This window comes from Microcaecilia unicolor, chromosome 10 (genome assembly GCF_901765095.1).
Source record: "Microcaecilia unicolor chromosome 10, aMicUni1.1, whole genome shotgun sequence".
NCBI classification, from domain to species: Eukaryota; Metazoa; Chordata; class Amphibia; order Gymnophiona; family Siphonopidae; genus Microcaecilia; species Microcaecilia unicolor.
Genome location: NC_044040.1, coordinates 25,317,515 through 25,342,920, shown reverse-complemented (window position 1 = coordinate 25,342,920; position 25,406 = coordinate 25,317,515). Strand labels below are relative to the sequence as shown.

General features: G+C 46.1%; 1 protein-coding gene across 1 annotated transcript in view; it reads right to left on the bottom strand.

Annotated features, from left to right (window-relative positions):
* Positions 1–25,406, bottom strand: part of SHANK3 (SH3 and multiple ankyrin repeat domains 3) — a 704,425-nt gene that overhangs the window by 481,693 nt on the left and 197,326 nt on the right. Inside the window, exon 8 of the mRNA XM_030215777.1 lies at positions 23,282–23,359. Coding sequence (XP_030071637.1) covers positions 23,282–23,359 — 78 coding nt within the window. The remainder of the gene's footprint in view (positions 1–23,281; positions 23,360–25,406) is intronic.

Genomic DNA, 25,406 nt, shown 5'->3' with positions numbered 1-25,406 from the left:
GGTAATATAAGCAGATGTCAACGTTTTAAGGGAAGCCTTACTAATTGAATTCCTAACTGACCGAAGTCTCCTAAGATGGAAAAAAGATTTTTTCACTACGTCGGATATTTGTTCCTCAAAAGTCAGAGCAGAATCGATTATAACCCCAAGGTATCTAAAGGATTTAACTGTAGGGATGTTCTGGCCAAATAGCATAGGTACCACTGCTGAACATGCGTCCTGTCCTACTATCCAAGATGTTATAGTCTTATCTGGATTTAATACTAATTGATATGTTGTGAGCCAATCTGCCACTTTATCCAGACAGATTTGTAGTGGTGTAAGATCTATATTAGATGGTTTAACATAATGAATAAGAATAAGAATAATATATAAGAATAAAATATAGAATTTCCCCCACTGTGCATAAAATATGCACTGTTGGTCGAGTATTAAAAAGCACTTATCCAGATAGCAGTACCTACTACTCGATAAGGGCCGCTCTCTAGGGCCACTCATCGATTTTTAGCAGCATTACCTGTATAATGTCAATGAAAATCATTGCACACCACCCTGGCACTATTCAAGGCAGTGTTTGGGCAGAGCAAGGGTGGTCCTTGGAGAGCAAAAAGACTGTTCTAACTTTTATCCAGTTAGCTATTTGGATATTGAGATGAATCTCAACGCTATCCAAATAGCAATGGCACAGTCTGTTCTAGCCAGTGGCGTAGCCAAGAGTGGGCCCGGGTGCCCACCCAGTAGCAGCACACCTATGATGTGGCTGGCAGGGATCCTCAAGCCCCACCAGCAATGGCACAGTCTGTTCTAGCCAGTGGCGTAGCCAAGAGTGGGCCCGGGTGGGCCCAGGCCCACCCAGTAGCAGCACACCTATGATGTGGCTGGCAGGGATCCTCAAGCCCCACCAGCCGAAAACTCCCAAGAACTGTCCCTCCTGCATACTTTGTAAATAGCAGATCTTTGCCTGCAGCAAGCAGTGACTGATACATACTGTTCGCACCAGCCCTACAGCCTTCCCTCTGATGTATTCCCGCCAGTGGTGTACCAAGGGGGGGGGGGGGGGGGCGGTGGGGGCGGTCCGCCCCAGGTGCACACCGCTGGGGTGGTGCCACGCGCCGGTCAGCGTCGTTCGTTTCCATGCTCCCTCTGCCCCGGAACAGGAAGTAGCCTGTTCCGGGGCAAATGGAGCATGGAAACGAACAACGCTGACCGGCGCGCGGCACCAACCCCAACGGCGTGCACCCGGGGGTTTCTTTTGCCAGGGGGGGGTGTCCCTTCGCCGGGGGGGGGGGGTCGCACTGCACGGGGGGGGGGGGGGGCGCGCTGCACCCAGGGGGGCGGAGCACATCGGCAATCCGCCCCGGGTGTCAGCGCCCCTAGGAACGCCACTGATTCCCGCCTATGTAGAAACAGGAAATTGCATCAGAGGGAAGGCCGTGGGGTCAACATAAGCAGTGTGTATTAGTTGCTGCTCGCTGCCGGTGAAAATCTGCTATTTAAAAGGTGGGGGAAGAGGGGGATGTTTAAGAGACCATATGGCAGTGGTGTGCTGGAGCAGGCTCTCACAGGCTCGCGAGAGCCGGTTGTTAAGTTTTTAAGAATTTTGGGAGCCGGTTGTTAAAGTAGGGCCCTCCATGGCTACTTTAACAACTGGCTCCCAAAATGTGGGCTTGTGCCCCCTGCTGAATTATCTTTTACTTTGCTGGGGGGGATGCTGAGCCCTGCCAGCCAAGTAAATAGACTACTGCTGCTCCCCGCTCCTTGTTTCCAGCTCTGAGCAGCAGGCTGGGACTTCTCCAGCATGTGTGAGAAGTTTCAGCATGGTGCTCAGAGCAAGACGTTGGGAGTGGTGGCAGTCCATTTATTGGCTGCCAGCAAAGGTATGCCTAGCTTGCCCGCACGAAGGGAGGGAGGTGAGAGAGGCAAGTGCTCTCCCCCCCCCACCAGCCACCCCTGGTCCTTCCAAATGCAGAGCTGGCTACGTCCGGAGAAAGAGCCTGTTGTTAAAAATTTACCAGCACACCCCTGCCATATGGCATGCAGGCGAGAGAGGGAGAAACCAAATCACTTGTGGGACAAGGTGGAGTTCTTCGGTTCACCCATCTTGGGTGTCTGGCTACGCCTCTGGCTCTAGCTGGGTATTCAGCACCAGTCATTATCAAGGAAGGGGACTGCTGAAGGAAAGAAGGATAACTGAGGTCTAAAGAAGGGGTCACTTGTAGGCGGAGAATCATTGCAGCTAAAGAAAATGATGTGGGGGAGGGATGCAGAGATTTGTAATTTAGACACAACACCAGAAAAATCTCACTCCTTGATATTCAATTTCATTCAGTGGGATTGTCTGGGATGGCCCATCCTTGGCATCTCTGCCCCAAGGTTTTAACAGAGTCAGAACAGTGATCCACTTTAGAAGATGCTGTCACTTCTTGTTTCACAACTGCTCTCCAAACTTTCTCATGGATAATATTCTGAGGAATCCCAAAATAGTTCCAGAAAATGTTCCCATTATAGCTCCAGGACTGAGATTGTCTCAAGGTCTCTTTTTTAAAGTTGCACCAAAAGTTGCAGATTCGGGGACTTTGCCATGAGGAGATCCTAGCTTAGGTCTTCATTTACCTAAATTTGCCAAGGCAGGGAATACTGTGGAGCCAGTACTCACAATTCCTGGGAAGGGGTGTCCCAATTATCACACAACAGAAATACCTAGATTTAGGGCTCATGATTGCAAGGGCTCTGGAAGGAACCTGGTACATGGTGAATGGCTCCTGACTGAGGACTGTTGCAGTAATGACTGGGCAGGGTGAGTTGGAAGCTGACATAAAATAAGAGAAAAAAATGCCCAGGTAAATGAAGGATAACAGTGCCAAATTTCCAATTGAGCTTGAAGTCCAAGGAGGAAACTGCTGGGTACCTCAAAGAGAAAAACAGCAGTTTTCCCAAACTTTCCCAAAGAGAAGATCCTTTCTGAAGGTCTCACCATAACTGCACTTCTCTCTCATTTAATCTGGTGCGAGACGTTAATCTCGGTTTATTAATCAACCTGTTTATGTTTTTGAAAATACCATTATATGCTACGGTGTACAGTACACTTAATAAGTACATTCAAGTAAGGCTGTTTATTCTTGAACACCGTCTGTTCTTTGGTGAATTCTGGGGCGCAAGAGAAGTTTATCAAAGAGCTCAGGGAGCAGCTGTCTCTTTTGATACCAGCCATCCTCACTTTATCAGGTACAAGTCCCAGAACTCTGATTGATTCCAGGTACTGAAAGGCTCAGTCCCAAAACAAAGGGCCTATCCCCTTGCAGGGACAAAAGCAGCTGCAGAGTTGATAGGGAGGCCCTTGATTACAACCACAAAATTAAGGAAATACAGAGGAAAAGAGACAGACTGGTACAGGGCTTTTTTTTTTCCTGCAACACAGGGATAAGAGAACCTTGATAAATCAGCAGGCCTAAAGGGATAGAGAAGCAGTAGCAGTGTTCATAGACGGACACAGTACCCAGGGGAAATGCTGTTGGTTTCATTAGGACTGCATCCAATTAAACATACAAGGCATGAAATAAATCACTATGTATATGGGCTGTAGCAGATGTACAATACCTGAACAATAAATCCATGCATTAACCACTCGCCTTCACATATTTACAGCCAAACAGAGTCTAAACAAAGTTGATTCAAAGGCTTTTATAATGAGAATGTCCTAGAATGCTTTGAAGCTTGAGCTGGAAAACCAGGACTGACTCAGCTGTTCTTTATAGCCCGGAGCCAATCAAGTTTTTTCTATTCATAATGCAATACAATTCTAAAGCAAGACTGACCTGCTTCTTTTGCTGTACACTTCTTCCTGGGAAAAGAATCATCAAAAAGACAAGTGACAGATGTCATTTTAGTCTCTGAATAAAACATCTGTGGTCAAGAACAGGAGACTTGAGAGCAAAGTGACCTCCTAGGTGTCTCCAGCTGCAGCCAAGAGAGTATAAGTGAACAATGGAAAGCAGGTTCCCCTATTGTCCGCTACATTCTTAAATGAAATAAGCCCCCTGAAGAAAAAAAGGGTTTTTTTTAAAATCTCTGGGCCCATCACACGCCAAGACAACGGTCTGGATACAAAATGTACTGTTTATTTTAGTGGAAACAGAATTCTATCCAGGGCAATTCTAAAAGGTATTTCTGAGGGCAAGAGCATTCCAAGCTGGAGTCATACCCAGGGTTGCCGAGAGGGGGGGGACAAAAGTCCCCGGGCCCGGGCCTCCAGGCCGGTACGTGCAGGACGTCAGACTCACAGAAACAGAAGCCTGCGCAGCCTTCTACATGGAATGTTGCTAGTGGAATAGCAACATTCCATGTAGAATCTCCAGTAGTAGCAACATTCCATGTAGAATCTCCAATAGTATCTATTTTATTTTTGTTACATTTGTACCCTGCGCTTTCCCACTCATGGCAGGCTCAATGCGGCTTACATGGGGCAATGGAGGGTTAAGTGACTTGCCCAGAGTCACAAGGAGCTGCCTGTGCCGGGAATCGAACTCAGTTCCTCAGGACCAAAGTCCACCACTAGGCCACTAGTACGGGCATGAATTAACTTTAATGAAACTGCCCTTCCAATATTCCGGTAAAATTATATGCATTCAGTCTGTATGGCATAATTTTACCTGATGGAACAAACACAGGACGGAGTGGAAGAAGATGAAGCATCAAGATGACACAAACTTAAAAAAATATGCAGTTTTAATTGTACAATTAAAGATGTGTCATCTTGATGCTTCGTCTTCTTCCACTCCGTCCTGTGATTGTTCCATTTGGATTGTTTTGTGGAAGTTTCTGGTTTTCTCTCTATAATTTTACCTGAACCAAGGAGAGGTATTCTCAGGGGCAGGGTTGGGGAGGATTAGGGCCTCTTATCGAACTGTGCTAGCGGTTTCCGAATGGCAGTGCTGACGGAGTCCATTCAAAATGAATGAGCTTTGGCGACGTAACCGCACTGGGAGCCGCTAGTGTGGCTTGATAAAGAGGCCCTTAGTGTGTACATGCATATTTTACAAATGATTGAGTCAATATTTAGCTAGTGGCAATGGGAGTTTTTTTTAAAGCACTGCATGCTAATTTAGACCCAAATAATTTGGCCACCAGCACTGAATATCTGAGTCAGCAGTGGTAGCTGGAAGCTATTTAAGTGGTTCTACTTTCCCAGTTAGCTATGTGGGGACCAGCACTGTAGATTGCTGGTGCCCACATAACTCCCGGCTCTGCTCAGACTGCACTGGGAATGTCCAGTGAAATGCTCTTGAATGTCCCCTCCTGAGCCACTCAGTGCAATTTAACTGGGCAGAAGTTTCTCCACTAGCTTAGTGGTTAGTGCAGTGGACATTGATCCTGGGGAACTGAGTTCAATTCCCACTGCAACTCCTTGTGACTCTGGGCAACTCACTTAACTCTCCGTTGCCCCTGGAACAAAATAAGCACCTGAATATATGTAAACTGCTTTGAATGTAGTTGCAAAAACCTCAGCAAGGCAGTATATCAAGTCCCATTTCCCTTTCCCTATATGAGATTCTACATGGAATGTTGCTACTATTGGAGATTCTAGATGGAATGTTGCTACTATTGAGATTCTGTTGCTACATTTGAGATTCTACATGGAATGTTGCTACTATTGGAGATTCCACATGGAATGTTGCTACTATTGAGATTCTGTTGCTACTATTTGAGATTCTACATGGAATGTTGCTATTTCACAAGCAACATTGCAGATCAGCAACGCGGCTGCGCAGGCTTCTGTTTCTGTGAGTCTGATGTCCTGCACGTACATGCAGGACGTCAGACTCACAGAAACAGAAGCCTGTGCGGCCGCATTGCTAACCTGCAAGGGCAGGCTTCTACATGGAATGTTGCTAGTGGAGGAGTAGCCTAGTGCTTAGTGCAGTGGACTTTGATCCTGGGGAACTGAGTTTGATTCCCACTGCAGCTCCTTGTGACTCTGGGCAAGTCACTTAACACTCCATTGCCCCTGGTACAAAATAAGTACCTGAATATATGTAAACTGCTTTGAATGTAGTTGCAGAAAGGTGGTATATCAAGTCCCATTTCCATTCCATTAACCTGGTTAAATTGTTTTGAATAATGGGTTCCTATATGTGCATGAGAGTAAATTAACACAGGAAGGGGTCCTTTTACTAAGGTGCGCTGAAAAATGGCCTGTGGTAGTATAGAAGTGTGTTTTGGGCGTGCGCAGAATTATTTTTCAGAACACCTACAAAAAATGCCTTTTAAAACATTTTTTGCTGAAAATGAACGTGCGGCAAAATGAAAATTGCTGCGCGTCCATTTTGGGTCTGAGACCTTACCGCAAGCCATTGACCTTGGTAAGGTCTCACGCAGTAACTGGGCGGTAATGGTCTACGAGCGTCGATTGCCACTTGATGCGCATAGCTGCCGCATGACAGAAACTAAAAGAAAAAATTTTGGGCGAGTGTAGCGGACACGCACCAAAATTGAAATTACCGTGAGGACCACATGGTAACCGAGCGGTAACTCAATTTGGCACAGGTTGGGCGTATGTAGGCGCCTACGTGGCTTAGTAAAAGGCCCCAAAATTTGTACATGGTCAACAGCAGATCTAAATATAAGTGTATATATTCCCTAGAATATTTTTAAAGCACAAGAATCGGCATATTTTCATTTTCAAAATTCAATGGTACCCGCACATACTATTTATGTATCCACCCAGTTATAAAAATGCACCTATAGGGTTTATTCTCAGGAGACTTAAAAACATATCCACAGTTAAATAAAAATAGTCATATTCTACATTTGAAAAATGCTTCAAAGATGCCCTGGCTTAGACCCCATTTATGTAGATTTTAGCTTCCATTCTCCAGTATGCACTGTAATATCTATTTCCAGTGGCGATCCTAGGTCGGCTGCCACCCGGGGCGGGTAGCCGCTGCACACCCCCCCAGGTGTAGCGGCGTCCGTACCCCCCAGGGTGCAAAATGACCCCCCCCCCCCCGGTGCAATGACACCCCTCCCCTGGCGCATCAAGCCCCCCCCCCCCCCCCCAAGGTGCATTCTTGGCTGCTGGAGGGTGCGGAGAGCAGCCGCGCACCTGTCGGCTCCACTGGCTCCCTCTGCCCCAGAACAGGAAGTAACCTGTTCCGGGGCAGAGGGAGCAGGGAACCAGCAGAGCCGACAGGCGCGCGGCTGCTCTCTGCACCCTCCAGCAGCGTGCGCCCAGGGCAGACTGCCCCCGACCCGCCCTTGCTACGCCACTATCTATTTCATTCCAAAATGCGTGAGGCTCATTTCCCTTTTTAGACACAGGGCTGAACTAAGGTATAGGCCAACTAGGCACATGGCTAGGGGCCCTGCCAGATGTGCTCAGGACGCAGCAGCCTGGGGTTGCCAACTAACCTGGATCTTTGCAGAATTCTATACATTTGTAAATTAGCTAAATGGAAGCCGGAAGGATGGCTAAAACTATTAGGATATTTTTCTCACAGAATAGCCCTCTATAGCGGGGATGGGACGACTTCCCTATTAAAAAAGACTAAGGAGGCTAGGGCTATTCAGCTTGGAGAAGAGACGGCTGAGGGGAGACATGATAGAGGTATATAAAATAATGAGTGGAGTGGAACAGGTGGATGTGAAGCGTCTGTTCACGCTTTTCCAAAAATACTAGGACTAGGGGGCATGCGATTAAACTACAGTATAGTAAATTTAAAACAAATCGGAGAAAATGTTTCTTCACCCAACGTGTAATTAAACTCTGGAATTCATTGCCGGAAAATGTGGTGAAGGCGGTTAGCTTAGCAGAGTTTAAAAAGGGGTTGGACGGTTTCCTAAAGGACAAGTCCATAAACCGCTACTAAACGGACTTGGAAAATCCAAAATCCCAGGAATAACATGCATAGAATGTTTGTACGTTTGGGAAGCTTGCCAGGTGCCCTTGGCCTGGATTGGCCGCTGTCGTGGACAAGATGCTGGGCTCGATGGACCCTTGGTCTTTTCCCAGTATGGCATTACTTATGTACTTATGTACCTCTCTCCAAACCCTCTCCCCCCCTTCCAGTATAGGGTATGGCCTACGAGCTCTAACCATTAAGCAGCTCCATAGAAGCATGTGCTTTCCTAGCCTCCACACTCACTCATGAATTATTACTCCTCACACACCCACAGTTAGACTCTGCACTTCTCCCTGGCCCTGTTACTTCTGGACAATGTGGGAGGAAGGCCATTAATGAAGATCTGGGGGGAGAGAATGAAAATTGAATGAGACTCGGGGTGAGAAAAGAAGTAAACGGGGCTGGGGAGGGGGTAAAAATGTTTGTTTGCCAGGATGCAATGTTCTTAATCTAGACAGATGATATCACTCTGCTGACATCAGCAACAGCTATGGTATGGTGCTTGCCTAATCCAAAGGCAAGAAGACAAAAATGCTTGCCCACACTTTTATTAGCTCATAGTTACGTTTAAATATGCACTCAAATATTTTACATAACTGATCTCCACAGGAAATGATGGGGAATAAAAGTGGTGTCAAACAGTGGCATAGTCATGAGAGTTCCTGGGTGGGCACAGGCCCACCCAGCAGCAACACACCTGTAATGTGACTGGTGGGGATCCCTAAGACCCACATGTTGAAGACTCCTGGTATAACTCCCTCTCCTTCGCAGTCATCTCTGAAAAAGCTACAAACTCTACAAAATACCGCGATCGGGCTATTATGCCATGCCCGCCACTCAGACCACTCTACTCCATTGGTTACCTATCAAGCAATGTATTAATTACAAGATAGCCATTCTAACGTTCCAAGCTCTCTGACTCCAGGTCCACAAATAGCTTTTTACTGTCTGCAGTGGCAGATTGACCATTCAGGCAACTGGGCGGTGCCCGAGGGCCCAAGGCAGTAGGGGGCCCAGTACCCTCCCTTCCCACGTGTCCGACATCCCTCTCTCTCCTCCATTCCCAGGTTCGAGATTCCTCCTCTCTCTCTCACCCTCTCCCCCTTCCATGCTCTGGCATCTCCTGTCTCCAAGCACCCCTCTCCCCATCGTACCTTAAAGCATCCGTGCAGGGGCACCAGCAGCTTCATAGACCATGTGCCACCTACGCTGAAACTTCTCTCTACTGTGACACACCCTTGTGGAAGCAGGAAGCTAGGTTAGAAGGGGGTGTGCTGCGGAAGAGAGACATTCTGGCTTCAGCAGCAGATGGCCATGAAGCTGCTTTTGCCCCTTCATGGAGAAAAGTTTGATCTGAGGTACAGAGAGGGGGGGGGGGGGGGAGAGATGGGAGATGCTGGAGCACAGGAAGGGGAGAGCCGTACCTGGGAATGGAAGGGAAAGAGGGGGAGATGTTGGCCTTAGGAACCTGTTGTTGGATCCAGGTTTGAAGATAGGGAGATAGAGAGAAAGAGGTGTTAAACCCTAGAGAAGGAGAGGACAGATGTTAGACCCAGAGGGGGAGATGGTGGACCGAGGGGGTGGGCATAGATAGTGGAGTCGAAGGGCACCCACTAAAACTGCTGCAGGGACCTGCATACTGCTGTCATGGAGCTGGGTATGATATCTGAGGCTGGCATAGAGGTAGGCAAAAAATATTTAAAAACATTTTTTTGAAGGTGGGAGGGAGTTAGTGACCACTGGGGGAGTAAGGGGAGGTCATCCCCAATTCCCTCTGGTGGTCATCTGGTCAGTTCGGGCACCTTTTTGTGGCTTGGTCGTAAGAAAAAGATATCCAGATAAAGTCGTCCAAGTGTTCATCAGGGACACCCTTTTTATTCCATTATGGGTCAAGGACGCCCATGTGTTAGGTACGCCCAAGTCCCACCTTCGCTACGCCTCCGACACGCCCCCGGGAACTTTGGTCGTCCCCGCGATGGAAAGCAGTTGGGGACGCCCAAAATCGGCTTTCGATTATGCCGATTTGGGCGACCCTGTGAGAAGGACGCCCATCTTGCGATTTGTGTCGAAAGATGGGCGTCCTTCTCTTTCGAAAATAAGCCTGATAGTAACATAGTAAATGACGGCAGATAAAGACCTGTATGGTCCATCCAGTCTGCCTAACAAGATAAACTCAGGAGGGCAAAGATGGCAGTCAGGGGAGAGGAGGGGAGGGTGGCAATGATGATGGACCTGAAGGGAGGGGAAAAGGAGATGTTGGATCCAGAGAATGAGAGAGGGAAAAAGAGAGGGAGAGATATTGTATTTTGGGGGATGGAAGGAGAGAGAGATGTTGGACTGGGGAGGGGGGAGGGAGAGAGATGGGGGAGAGATGTGGGACCTGGGGGCAGAGGGGAGGTTTTGTATTATTTTACAATGCTTTTCTTAGTGGAGAGGTACCTTTAATTCATTTATCATTTTGCTTTATGACATTGTTTTAGGAGTCATATAATATTTTAATATTTTACTATATGTTTGTTTTAGCTGTTTCCACCTTTTTTTGTTATTTATGATCACTTGTTATTTACATTAGTTTATGTACTTTTTTATACATATTTAATTAGTCATGGAGTTTTCCAATATTTTTACTATTCATTATCCTGTTTTTCTTTTCCCTTAATTCTGTTTTATTTATTAAATTTTGTACATCCTCTTTGATCGTGACCACAGTAATCTTTTCTATTACGTATACACTATATATATATCAATGTATGGTTAAAAAAAATTTTATACAGTAATCGTATATATATTCAACAATGTCCATATGTTTTTTATGCCACATCATGCGTTCTATTTGTTTACAATTCAAATGTTTTGTCTTATTTTATCTTATTTCTTTTAATTAACAATATTTAATTGTATTCATATTATTTATTTACTTATGTATCTCTAAACTATATACAATCTATTTATGTCTGTTTTTCATGTAGGTTGAGCAAGACCCCTGAGGCAGGCCTTAGGGCCGAAACACGGCCATTGCTCAGAAGATGTGTGAATCAATTCTTGTTTGTATGGTGACCTCAATGGAGAAATCTCCTAGTTGCGATCTGCATCTGTTGTTGGGGAGAAGCTGGATTTTTGTGGATGCAGAACACGTAACACTTAATTCTTAAGAACTGCTATGCTGTGTCAGACCAAAGGTCTGTGAGGATCATGTGCGTGGTGTGTCACATACGTGAGCAGTGTCCGTCAGTTGTGTCCCAACTGAAAAAGTTGAGAAGAACTGTCCCAGAGCCTCAGGAGCATTTAGAATGCAAAATATGCACACCGTACCAAAATGTAGATCAGGGCCGCCGAGAGACTAAACCAGGCTCGGGCACGGCCGCCACCACCCCCGCTATGATCGTCACCGCTACTGCCCCCCTAATCGATGCCGCGACCGCCCCCCACAATCGTTGTCCGCTGCCGCCCGCCCCACTACGATCGTCGCCACTGCCCCCCCCCCAGATTGCTGCCGCTACTGCAATTCAAATACCTTGGCTAGCAGGGTTTCCAAGGCTCCGCCAGCAGAAGAGGTCTTCTTCCAGTGCTCACTTTGCTGAATGCCTGCCCCTGCCGCTGCTTTTTCTCTCAGGGCATCCTCGGTTTCAATACCGAGCATGTGCACCTGAGAGGAAAAGCAGCCGCTTAGCAAGCAATGGGCAGATTGAAGAGCAGCGCTGGAGGAAGACCTGCAGTGTCTGCTCCTTCGGGTCCTCTCCAGCCTCCAAGGGTGGCCTGGTGCCGGAGTTGCCTTTCTTCTGCTCCTGTCGGAACGCGATCACCCGGGTCCTGTCAGGAGCAGGAGAGAAAGAGAGACCCCGGCGCTGGGCCCCCCTTAAAGGCCCGGGAATTTTGCTCCCCTGCCCCCCCCCCCTCTTGGTGGCTCTGATGCACTGCTAGCATGATTTAATGACTGTGTATATTTCTACATCAGGGATTTGTCTAAAGTGAGTTACAAATATTACAACAGATGCTGAACCAGTAATCTCTATCGGATGGGATGTTTTCGGGGGGGGGGGGGGGGTAGGAGGAGCCATAACCCTTACTGCTTGGGGGTCCAGATTCCTGTCAGTCCGCCTGTCTGTGCTCTTTACCTGATGAACTTCTCTCTTGCCCAGAAAGGTGTTCCACTGGAACATTTTTTATTTTTGTTACATTTGTACCCCGCGCTTTCCCACTTATGGCAGGCTCTATGCGGCAGGCAATGGAGGGTTAAGTGACTTGCCCAGAGTCACAAGGAGCTGCCTGTGCTGGGAATCAAACTCAGTTCCTCAGTTCCCCAGGACCAAAGTCCACCACCCTAACCACTAGGCCACTCCTCCACAAGATTTTCTTACTCAGAACATTCCAATAGTGAACCCCTGTAATGCTTTCACGGCCTGACAACTCACAGCAGTATTCATCACGTTATTAAGACCAACAAGGACAGGGGCTCTAGGAAATGGAACTCTATGTATTTCCATTCTATGCGGAGGGGCTGTCTGGTAAGGTTTGTGTCTTTGCGGATGATACTAAACTCTGCAACAGGGTGGACACGCTGGAGGGTGTGAATGACATGAGGAAGGACCTAACGAAGCTAGAGGAATGTACCGATATTTGGCAACTAAGGTTTAATCCCAAAAAATGCAGGGTCATGCACTTGGGTCACAAAAATCCGAGGGAACGGTACAGTATAGGGGGTGAAGTGCTTCAGTGTGCGAAGGAAGAGCGGGACTTGGGGGTGATCGTGTCTGACGACCTTAAAGCTTTCAAACAGGTAGAAAAAGCAACTGCCAAAGCCAGAAGGATGCTTGGGTGCATAAAGAGAGGCATGACCAGCAGGAAAAAGGAGGTGATAGTGCCGTTGTATAAGTCTCTGGTGAGGCCTCATTTGGTGTACTGCGTGCAGTTCTGGAGACCGCACCTACGGAAAGATATAAACAGGATGGAGTCGGTCCAGAGGGTGGCTACGAAATTAGTAAGTGGTCTTGAATGCAAAAATGATAGGGACAGGCTTATGAATCTCAACATGTATACGCTGGAAGAGAGGAGGGAGAGAGGAGACATGATAGAAACGTTTAAATATCTCAAGGGCATTTATGTACAGGATCAGAGCCTTTTCCAAATGAAGGAGACCTCTGAAATGAGGGGGCATATGGCAAAGATAAGAGGAAATAGGCTTAGGAGTAACCTAAGGAAGTATTATTTCACAGAAAGGGTGGTGGAGGCGTGGAATGGCCTCCCGGTGGAAGTGGTGGAGTCTAGGAGTGTTCCAGAATTTAAAAAGGCATGGGATAAGCATGTGGGATCGCTTAGGAACAGGTAGAATTGGGGGTTACAGAGGATGGGCAGACTGGATGGGTCATTTGGCCTTTATCTGCCGTCATGTTTCTATGTTTCTATTCTTGTAACATCTAGGCTTCAGGACTCAGCTCAGGGCATGGATACCACACCTACAGTAACACAGAGGGCTCTCTCTTCATACAAGTTATTTGTGGAAGGACCCAGGAAACGTACAAACTGCTGGGAAAGGGAACTCTCTCTAAATCTGTAATCTATCAGCGATGCTCAATAACACACATTTATGCTGCCTTTTGGACCACTGAATGATTGATTTTGTTTCCTTGTGAAATGTACTTATATTATCCTAACCAAAACAGTCCCTTAGGAATCCTAATTAAAGGAGAAATACAATTAAAATGCCTTTTGCATTCTACACATTTCCCACGGGTGCACATGTGTGTACGTGCATTTCAGAATGTTGTCTGACAACTTTGTCAGTGAAAGTTACGTGTGCTGCTACACAATGTGCACAGTTTACCACCTGTGAAGAAGAAGGTTGTTCCCAAGGTGAGGCTAAGCCTGGGGAGTGGTCTACATACATACATGCTGTTATACCCCTGTCATTTGTTGGACTCAGCAAATTTCTTCCTGCTCCTTTGTACTTCCAGCTCAAGTGAAAGTAGGGCTTTGGTATCTAGCACATTAATGCCTCCATTTGCAAATATCTGCGGATTGTTTTCCTCTGTTTCATATCTATTCATCCCTTGTCTACCTGATCTAGTCATTGCAGGCAAGGTCAGGCTGAGGACAATGCACCAGGGCTCTTCATTCCAGAACGCTCTAAATCCAGCCACCAGGTGTAACCCTTAAGCAATGACTGTTACTCCTTCCTCTCCCAGGGGGTGCTGTGTAGACAGCCCCAGCCACCCTGGGAAGCGGAAGAACTGATATGGGGGTCAATCCTTGCCTCATCATTTTTGATGGGCTTTTACAGTAGTATAATAGAAGCCCTTCTCAACCTTAAACCTTTTCAGTTATGTACTGTATGTCTTTCACTGCCCAAACTAGTGACTTGTGTGTGCCTGAAAGTGTGCTTTCACATGGAATGTCTATCTGGCAGATTCATGTGGAAGGTACTGTGATGTGGTCAGCTGTAAGTGCCGTGATTCCAGCATATATGCACCGCGTCCCACCTTTTAAAGCGGTTTCTGTTTTGTCTGTGTGCACTGGTGTCATAATTTCAGTTCCTCTTTTTTGACTGTACTTTGCTGTTGTATGGAAAGGAAAAGCACATGCAGTTACTGAGGAATCGAAGTCATTCCTATACACTTTATCACCATATAATGAAAATAGGAACTCCCTATTTCTGCGAGGGTGGGACAAGCAGAGGGAAGGATCTGACGCCGGCTCAGACAGGTCTGGGGGGAAGGGAGAACAGAAAACGGTGTTGCACTCAGGGATGGAGGGGTGCCGGTTCCATGGTGGGGATGGGTGAAAAGAAAGGGAAGGGGAGAAAGTCAATAGTGCTCCCCTTGCGCCCTTCCCCTCCCCCCCCCCAGTTACACCGCTGGGTATCCTAAAAGGATTAGGACTTCCCCTACCAGAAGGATAGCTGAGTGATCCTAAGGGATGAATGAATGGATACTACAGATAGATAAACATATGCATAGCAGTCAGGTATTTTAGTGCAGTAATATATACTGTGGTGTACTCTCACCTTTTAGGGATAGTGGGACCAATATTGAAAAGGGTTTATACGGTCAACACTGGGCGTGCATAACTTTTGGCCAGAGAACTCAATGTCCAGCTATCAGTTATTCGTGTAAGAGAAGGAGGAGTTAGATGCCTTTCAGGGCCAGGGTCATTCTGATCTGCTTAGTGGGCCCACAGAAATAGTATTCCCAGGGCTTTTTTTGAGGGGGTACTTGGTGGTACTGAGTACCGGTACCTTTTCCATTGTCTGCTAAATTTGACCCATGGTTCCCAAGCTTTAATGAAAGAGCTCAGGCTCTACACCCAAATTCTGCCTTATCAAAGGTTCTGTGACTGGTTGCAAGGGGGCCTGGCTAATGTGGGGTGGGTCCCTCATTGATCACCCCATCCCTGAAGGGTGGCCTGCCATTTGAGTACCGGCACCTTTTTCAGTAGAAAAAATGCGCTGAGTATTACTAACTTAATTAAGTTATCTATTTAAGTTTTGGCCCACACATTCAGTGGTCTTACCTAAATGGATAGCTTAAAGATAAATGGATGAGTCATCTCCTTTGTCTTTATGTAGTGGCTTAGGTACTTGAATACTAGTACCACTAAGTTTAACATTTGAAGTTAAATATCTGATTTAAGAAGACTTGCAATCAGATGGAAGACATAATACTTAATATGTTATAGCTCTGCTGCCTCAACTACTCCATTCCCTGGCTCTATCTGGAGCTTGTCTGGCTCTGCCCCGCCCCCCTCCCCCATCCTTGTTCTTCCCTGTCCCATGACCTATCGTGCTGTATCCTCCAGCCCTGTCTATCTTTATCGCTGCCCTTTCTTTGCTTATTCTTCTTGGTCTCTCTTCCTTTCTCTTTGGGGTACTATTCTTGATAAATCAGGTCTCGTACCTATTTTTCTTAGTACCTCTCTCTTGTTCTGTCAGTCTTTCCTTCCTGTAAAGGCAGCGGCAATTTCCTGACCTGTGGTATGATGCTGAAAAATGAGTATTGCTGTGAGAGGTGATGTCAGTGAGCATGGAAGCCTGACAGATAAAAGGCTATCATTACTTCTCTCTGCCAGCCTGTCTGGCACATTTCCTTCATTAAGATAAATAACATCCCAGTCCTCCTGTTGTTCAGTATGAAGCTATGAACATTTTGGTTGCATTTCCGGAGTGAAGGAATAGCCTAATGGCTAGTGTAGTGGGCTTTGATCCTAGCAAACTGGGTTCAATTCCCACTGCAGCTCCTTGTGACCTTGGGCAAGTCACTTAATCCTACATTGCCCCAGATACAAAAAAAAAAAGACTTACATTGTGAGCCCTCTAGGGACAGAGGAAGTACCTGCATATAATGTGTACAGAACTGTGTAGTGCTATAGAAATGATTAGTAGTAGAAGAAGGTCATTTCAGTGGGGGTAGGGTTATTATTATTATTAATTACATTTGTATCCCGCGCTTTCCCACTCAAAGCAGGTTCAATGCGGCTTACACAGTAATAGGGAATAGAGAATATTGTAAGAGAGAGTAAAAAAATTTAAGTATAACGGAGTAATAGAAGAGATAAGTAGGTAGTGATAAGCAGTGGAGAAGGGAGTAAGGTGGGAGATAAAGCCTAGGTCAGTGTCGTTGTAGCCTGGGTATGTGTTGGGTAGGTGGGTTCATATTATAGACTGTGTCAATTTGGATAGGCTTGCTTGAATAAATGGGTTGTTAGTGCTTTCCGGAAGGGTAGATGATCAAAGATTGATCGGATAGGTCTGGGGAGGGCATTCCAGAGTTGGCTGCCTAGGAAGGAGAAGTTGGATCCATAGTAGGTTTTATACTTGAGTCCTTTGCAATTGGGGTAATGCAGGTTGAGGTAATTTCGCGAAGATTCAGACATATTTCTGGTTGGAAGGTCAATCAGATTCAGCATGTAGCCTGGAGATTCACCGTGGATAATCTTGTGGATAAATGTTTGGACCTTAAAGTTGATTCTCTCTTTGACTGGGAGCCAGTGAAGTCTTACACGAAGAGGAGTTGCGCAGTCAACACATGATTTGCCAAAGATGAGTCTCGCTGCCGTATTTTGGGCAGTCTGAAGTTTTTACCAAATGACTCCAGAAAAAGGAGGACAGATTGAGCCAGTCCTCAATAGAAGGGAGCCATATGGTAACCCTAAGTGGGGGTAGAGTCCAGAAAATGATCACCCTTCCTGAATAAAACTCCAAATATTGCTCAAGGACTAGCACTGTCCTAAACACCTTTAGAAAAGTTTGTAGATGAATGACCTGACGATACAGCACATGTGGGCCCCCTACAACTGTTAGTTGAGGGTATTAAGCTCAGAAATCAAGACAAAGTTGCATTGTCAGAGTCTTGGTAATGGAACAGCAGTGTGTACTGCAGATTTGTGTTTAATTTAGATTTAACTACTCAACCTTCCAAACCTGAGCTACAAACTCAAGTACAGATGGTAGGTCCTTGCCCAAGAGGGCTTCCAGACTTAGTGGTATTTCAGGCAATGGTGGATGAAATAAATTGCCCAAGGTCAGAAGAATCATAAGCAGGATTTGATCCCTGGCTTCCCTAGTTCACAGCCTGCTGCTCTGATCACTAGGGTTACTTCTAGGACAGGCCTAAGGTACACTGGCAGAGCAGGTGTATACCTCACTATTGGAGAAGCAGGGGTGTGGACTGAGATGCACTGAATGTGGAGTATGCATTTACTTGGTGCACGTGCACTCTGAAGCATTCTCCAGTGATACCTTATTCCAGAATTAGAAACAGCAAGATCTCTGAAAGCCACCGCTGTGAAGGTGGAGTAGTTTTACAGGGCAAATGGCAATGCCTGAGACATTTGTTGTTTCCTATATTGTCCTTCCCAATTTCTCTTTCTTATTTCATCTTATTTCAGTACTGCTATCTATAAACTCCTGCTCACCTGACAGCGTCTTCAAGCTAGTAATGGATGAAGAGGTCACGGTAGGTCCGTGGAGTCCTGCTGCCCATGGAGCTTTTACTTATGCTCCATTTGTTTGTAGCAAATTAAATGATGGAGATATACCCTTGCCCCTTTTCTTGGAGAGACTGCTGACACAGGAAAGGATAAAAATAAGCTCAGATTTATAGCAAGCACAAAGCTTCCCGGCCAAAACATAAGAGCACAGGCATAGGGGGTTTCACTGTATGAGGACTGATTGCAGTGTTAGACAGCAGAGTGTAGAAGGACTATCCACAGCTGTAATGGAATGTCAGTCCAGACAGAGGGGGAGGAGATACTGGGACGTACTTGTGGAAGATGCTTGCCAATGATCAGTCAAAACAGTTAAAACTATGAAGGATTTGTGAGCTTCCTCACAGTAGCACCTTGTCACTTTTATTATTAATATATCCTTCCTTCTCAATTCTTTTCACTACATCTTCTATACTTTTCCCTGTTCTTAGTGCCTTCACCTCATTTCCTACTCTCCTCCATTCCCTCTTTTTCCCTTTTTCATCCCTTGCAGGGCCGCTGAGAGACTGGGCCGGGCCCCGCCCCTAAGGTCGTCATCGCCGCCGCCCCCCCAGACCACCGCGCAGCAGTCCCCACCCGCCCCCCAACGTCCGCCACCAGGCCAGGCCCCCTGCATTGAAATCATCACAGCGCCTCACCTGTCTCCTCGCTCTGTGACTGAAAGCACAGCCAGCAGCAGCGGATCAGATTCGCCTCCCTTTGGGCCTTCGCTCCCTGTGTCCCGCCCTCTAATGATTTCAATGCGGGGGGCCCGGCCTGGTGGCGGACGGTCAACAGAGCTCAGGGCGGGTGAGATCGGGGACTGTAGTGCCGGGCCCACGGGCCAGGGGAATTTTCTCGGCGGCCATGATCCCTTGTACCCTTCATTCTTCCTCCCTCCTTTTTCAACTCTCCTGCTCTATTACTTACCTCCCATCCCCTTCCCCTTCCCCTCCTGTTCTTCCTTCTTATTTTTAGCCCCTTCTATAACTTCAGTCCCATCTTCGCTTGCTCATCTTCTCCTTTTGTCACATCCTGCTCTCTTCCTCCTCCATCTTCTCCTGCTTATCTCATTGCCTTCTCTTTCATCCTCTGCTGTTTCCAGTCCCTTCTTCCTCTGGATTTCTCCCATTCTCTTCTCTTTTTCCTCTCCTTTAGTTCTCCAGTCTTTCCTTCTTTTCTTTCAGCATATCCTTTCTTCTTATTTTCCTTTCTTCCCACATCCTCCCACCTGTTTCTTCATTTTCTTTCGTCCTCTTCTCTTATGCCTCTGACCACTTTTTTTCTTTGAAGCCTACCCTCCCTCACTCCATGCCTTTATTCTTTTCTATCCCCCCCCCCCCCCCCTCTTCTTCTTGCCTATTTTTTTTCAAAATGTTTTTTTTTTTTTGGTTCAGCACATCACTGCATCAGTTACTTTTGCAGCCATAAGTTATTTCCATTCCACCCTGGCAATGATTTCTCGGTTTTATTTATTCCACAGAATTCTAATTTGCACATTTGATCAGGCTCTCCCCTTCCTCCTCCCCCTTCCTGTTCCTCTTAAACAGAAATATATTCCAGTCACAAGAGTCCTAGATATAAATAAAGGCACTTAATCAATGGCTCGGGATACGTGCCTAGATTTCACATTCTGCATCAGAATTCCCCTTCTGGACACTACTTCCCCAGAGACTTCCACTCTATTACTCCCTATCTCTTACACATCTGCTTCCTCTCTCGCTTTCTGACCTTCTCTTGCGTGCTCCTGCTCTTTCCCCTACTCCCTTTTTTTGTTTCACCTTCCTTTCTTTTTCATTCTCCCGCCACATCGTCTATCCGAATCTCTCCCTTTCTCCCATTCTTCTTCCACATCTCTTCCTTCCTTCACTCTTTTTCAGTTTGTAATTTATTTGAAATACTGCAGTTCTTTTACTTCAGAGACTTCCTACAGAGGTGAGGTGAGTGAAAAAAAAAAGAGAATATATCCACGAGGCCAGATGGAAGATTTATTGCAAGACATTTGTCAAATCTGATGCATTTTTGGTGCATATTACTCCTGCATGTTACACGTCTTAAGAAGGTACGCGAGGACAAGAATAGGCAGCCAGCAAAGGAAAGGAGGGAACAAGCTTGGTATCCACATTGTGGATTAAGGTTAAGGATGAGAAGAAAAACAGTTCCTCCGATAAATGTGCTGATATTTTGGACCTTCTGGTGTTGGTCTACCTTCTCGTTTGCTGTTTCTCTTTTGTAGAATCAGCTCTCTGTTTGGATTATTTCATATGTTCTGTTTGAGCCCCTAACAATTCCCGCTCTCCTTATACACACTGCTAAGCCATGCCTCACAGCACACTACGCTTCCTTTTCCATAATACCAAGGAGAGAATGGAAAGCAGAAATAATAAACAGAAACGTCATTGGTGGTGCAGCGAGCAGTCGCTTGGCAGTCGCCTCTGCCAGTCCCCTGCCCCAGAACGGGAAGTTGACATCAGAGGGAATAGGGGATTGGCACAGCCCCCTGCTGGAAGACTGCTCAGTGCACCCCCTTGCTCAGAGGTGGGAGGGTGGGGGGGGCACTCCTGGAGAAGGGGGGTGCTTCGCCGCAGGGGAGTGTGACACCTAGAGGAGGAGGGGTGATCCGTCACGGATGGCAACCAAGGTAGGCATGCCACTGGGAAGCACAATAATTGTAGAGGAGAGACAGAAAGAGAGACGCAGAAGGGAAAGCAGGAATGATAAACAGAGAGGGGAAAAAGGGAGAGTAAATGTAGAAATAGTTACTTCTGAGAAAAAAAGAGAGAGGGCACAGACATACTAAAAGCAGGTAAAAGCTTGGTTTGATTGGTCAACTTGCTGGCACGGCCATTTCTTTCTGACCACCTTGTTGTGTGCAGTGAGGGCCAGGGGTTCACCCTAGTCAGTGCATCATTGTGCTTGTTCCTTCTGGTTGTCCATTTTTTGGGTCCACCGTTGTGCTGTTTTCCTCTTGAAGTGCATTTCTTGGCATTGTTTTCCCTTGTATACTCCAGGGGCTGTTGATATTGTTCCTTTTTTTTAATGGCAATCCACTTTAGTCAAGCATAAATGTAATGTTCAGCATTTCAGTTGTCTACAAAAAATTTTTTTTCTATCGTTAGGCAGATACAGTCTTCATCCCTCCTGACCCTTCACAACTACCTCCGAACACTGTACAACCTTGTATTTGTTCTCAACCGACTTGGCGAATGCCTTGACGGTACTGTGTAAGCCACATTGAGCCTGCAAATAGGTGGGAAAATGTGGGGTACAAATGTAACAAATAAAATAAATAATCTGCATGTGCAAGAACAGCATAGTATTATGAGAGAACTGTTTCCCAATGAGATCCCGGCTCAGGATTTGTTGAAAGGACTCATGTATTTCTAGCTTCTTGGCCCACTTCGGTGCTGATTCAACCACTATGCTCTGGTGTGGAAGCTGGACATGGTCAAATACAGGAGCTGCCTAGATGTAATACTTTATGTCTACCTCTTTGTTCATAAGAAGCAACGAGATAAATGTTTTTGCATCATCTCGATGATTTCCTGTAAGAAAGGACGGACAAGGCTAACTCTTTGTCCAGGTGCGTCCAGCTACTTCAAAAAGTCAAAACGGACTCTCCTGAGATCTGTAGATCAAACAGGATGGCATTAGCCATGTTCTGCACAAAGTGACAAAAGGAAATGTCTTCCCTGAGGATTGATTTCCTGCATTCTGAGGAAAGAACTTCACTTGGGGAGACATGGATAGTAGTTCTCCTCAGAAATACTTTCCTTGACAGGTTTAGAGCCCATGAACTCCTCCAATTCTGAGTTTTTGATTTTATACTGTACTGTAGAAGGACTCGCTTATCCACTCCTACCCTAGCTGAGATCATATTCATACATCCTTCTGACTTCACATGTAACTTTCATGAAGTTAGTTCCCTTATTTTCTAACTCCTCTTACTCTGTCTTATCTCTATATATTCCACCCTCGCTTACACCTTATGCTATCTATTAAAGATTTTTTATTGTGCATTGTGTCAACACTGAATAATTTTTCTGCTGAAATTGTCTACTGTCTATGTCCAGATTGTTCTTGCTGAACACTGCCTTGGGTGAATGTCTTCAAAAATGTGGTTAATAAATCCTAATAAATAAATACAATTAAAGAGGGGTCAAAATTTAGGTCATCCCATTAGCACCTGAAGTTTTAAGAATAAACCTGTATAGGATAATGGTCACAATAGTCATTGGTTTGCATCACTCCAAATTATGCTTCAGCCATGTCTGAGCCCGTAGTCATGCACTGCTGCGTGATGGGGGGTATCAGGAAACCAGTCCCTCCCTTTGAGGTTCAGCACTTGCTTGTTTCAACTTATGAGTCAAGTCCATTGAGCCTCTGTGATAGTAATAAGAGTGGGACTTTTCTGAAATGAAAAGTGAAAGTGACTAAGGACTTGAAGGACTTGATCACCAGCATAACCATAGTCAACTCCCCAAGGTCTTTAGGGAAATTTGAAGCCAGCTATACTGGCAATGGCCAAGTAGGTTTGGAGCCTTTCCTCTGGGCTCAAACTATTCATGATGACATCGAGGGAAGGAAGCCATGTTCAGAGATGTCAAGGCCTTCCCAAAAACACTTCCAGTACTCCTCATGATGAATCGTGAGGGACATTTCTGGAAATATTTTGAGCATCTCATAGAGTTACTGGTTTTCTTCCTTGGCCATGAGTCAACAAATAATCAATACAAAGATGAACAAGAATATTTTTGAGAGAAGAAATATGCACACAGAAAGAAAAATCACAACAACTGCAAACACTGAAAGAGGTTCAGTGCAGCAAAAGCATGGTGAGCTGATCTGAACTGCTGGTGATGAAAATGAAAGAAAACTGAAAATGACAAAGAACCTAAAAAGGTGAAACTACGAGGATTAAAAACAAGACAACTGACTGAAAAGAGTTTCTTTGTGATGCTGAAGATGCAGAAATGTAAAAAGAAATTCAACTGAATGATGACAGCAACGGTCAAGTAGGACACCATGCAACAAAAAAAAGAAAAAAAAAAAAGAAAAACAAGAGAGTAGCAAGTTTGGCTTCAAGAGGGAAATCTCCACACATGGTCAAAGGTTTTTTAGGCAAGTTCTAGAAGAGTCCTCTGAGTGGACACTTGATGAAGCCATACGACATCTCAGTGATTCATTGATGCTATCTGTCATCAGAGAAGGATAATGGAGCTCAGCTATAAGACACATTTTCTTGCTTGGATAGTTTGATAGTGATTGTCTGGTGTCGATGCATGAATGGATATCATGTGTTCCCTTGTCCAGCAAGGGAACACATGATATCCACATGGTGACAGGCAGGTTACTTTACTGTTTACAGGTGGACAGTTCTGTTGTCACAAAACTTCAATGTCATTTCTGTGAGGCAGGTCCCTTACCTGGAAAGCAGTCTGGCTGTTATAATTACGAATTTCTTTGCTTGCACCACGAAACAGGAGGACTCGAGCACAGCTTTCCTACGAGATGGGATAATAAATGAAATAAATAAGTGGCTTTTCTTATTTAAATATATAAATAAATATATGAATCTCCTATGACTTACATGCTTCAGGCAACAATATAATTACTTATAAACAGAACTAGACAATAAAATACATCAATATCCATTTTGATAAATATTTATATTCTCAATACAAAAACTGTACAGATTAAGACATCCTAGTGTTCCATTTTTGTATATATTGGGGATCATTTTCAAAACAGAAAAAAGTCCAAAAAGTGGCACAAAGTGGCCGAAGAACTTTTTTTGCCAAAACATCCAAATCGCTATTTTCAAAACACAGTTTTAAGATGGTTTTCTATGCAATGTCTCCAAATCACAAGGGAGCATATCGGGGGGGGGGGGGGGGGGGGGGGGGGGGGGTGTTGGGGGGGGGGGATTTGGGCATTCCCAAAACTTGGACATTTTTCTGCCATAATAGAACATTGCAAAAACGTCCAGGGCTAAAATTTAGATGTTTTGGTATACACCTGTTTCAATCATGGCTAAGTAACAAAAAGGCGTCCCAAATGACAAGATGACCACCGGAGGGATTAAAGCATAATCTCCCACCCCCTAAAGATGTGAAAGAAGCAGTACATACCAGCCTCTATGACAGCTTCAGATGTTATGGCCAATCCCTGGAGTAGCCTAGCGGTTGATGCAAAGCAGTGTAGAGAAGGGAACCCAGGCCCATATTCAATTCTGTTATACTTGTGGTGGAAAGTGTGAGCTGTCCAAAACCCACCAGACACATACCGTACCCACATACAGGTGACACCTGCAGCCATAAGGGCACTTCTTTTGTACTCTAGGGGAAGTGGCAGAGCTCTCTTAAAGGCTGAAGTCCAGGCCTTCTTGGGCGTCACTGCAAAGGTTGTGGAAAAAGCTATAGGGGGAAGAGTAGCCTAATGGTTAATACAACGGGTTTTGACCCTGGCAATGTGGGTTTAATTCCCACTGCAGCTCCTTGTGACCTTGGGCAAGTCACTCAACCCTCCATTGCCCCAGGAATAAAAACCTAGATTGTGAGCCCTCTAGAGACAGAGAAAGTACCAGCCAGGGGTGTATCTGAACTGCGGCAGTAGGGGGGGCCAGGGCCAGAGTGAGGGGGCACATTATAGCCCCCCCCTGCCGCCATTGCCGATCCCCCTCCCCCCAGCCGCTGCCATTGCCAATCTCCCCCCCCGCCGTTGCTGTCGCCTACCTTCGCTGGCGGGGGACCCCAACCCCCGCCAGCCGAGGTCCGCGTCCTCCTGCCGCTGACTCAGAAGAAACTTTCGGCGCCAGCTTTAGTGGAAGAAATGAAAGGACCTCGGCTTGGCTGGCGGGGGTTGGGGGTCCCTCGCCAGCTGACGGAATTCTTTTACAGGCAGCCGGCAGCGGCAGGAGGATGCAGACCTCGGCTGGCGGGGGTTGGGGTCCCCCGCCAGCGAAGGTAGGCGACAGCAACGGAGGGGGAGGGTTGGCAGCGGTAGGGGGGTCCAGGGCGAAATCTGCGGGGGCCCAGGCCCCTGAGGCCCCACGCAGATACGCCCCTGGTACCAGCATATAATGTGTACAGCACTGCATACACCTAGTAGTGCTATAGAAATTATTATTAGTAGTAGTAGTAGTAGTATTGTAGTTGGGTACAGTAGGTTTTTGGTGGGTTTTGGAGGGCTTACCATATAATATAAGGGGTAATGGTGAGATGTGTACCTGGGACCTTTTCTGTGATGTCCACTGCAATGCCCCCTAGGGTACCCCACTGCTCTGCTGGGATGTCTGTGTGGCCAGTCTACTAAGAATGCTGGCTCCTCCTACATCCCAATGGCTTCTTTTTGTGAGTTTTCCCTTGAACTTTTTTTTTTTCCAAAAAGACAGACACACTGAGCACAAAAACATCTAGCAAATGACCACTTTCGATAAAAAATAGACAGACATTTTTCTGGTTCTAAAATCCCTATGGTCGCCATTTGATTTCTGGATGTTTAACTGCACTGGTTTAACTGTACGGGAAGATGCTGGTCAGGCTCCTAATA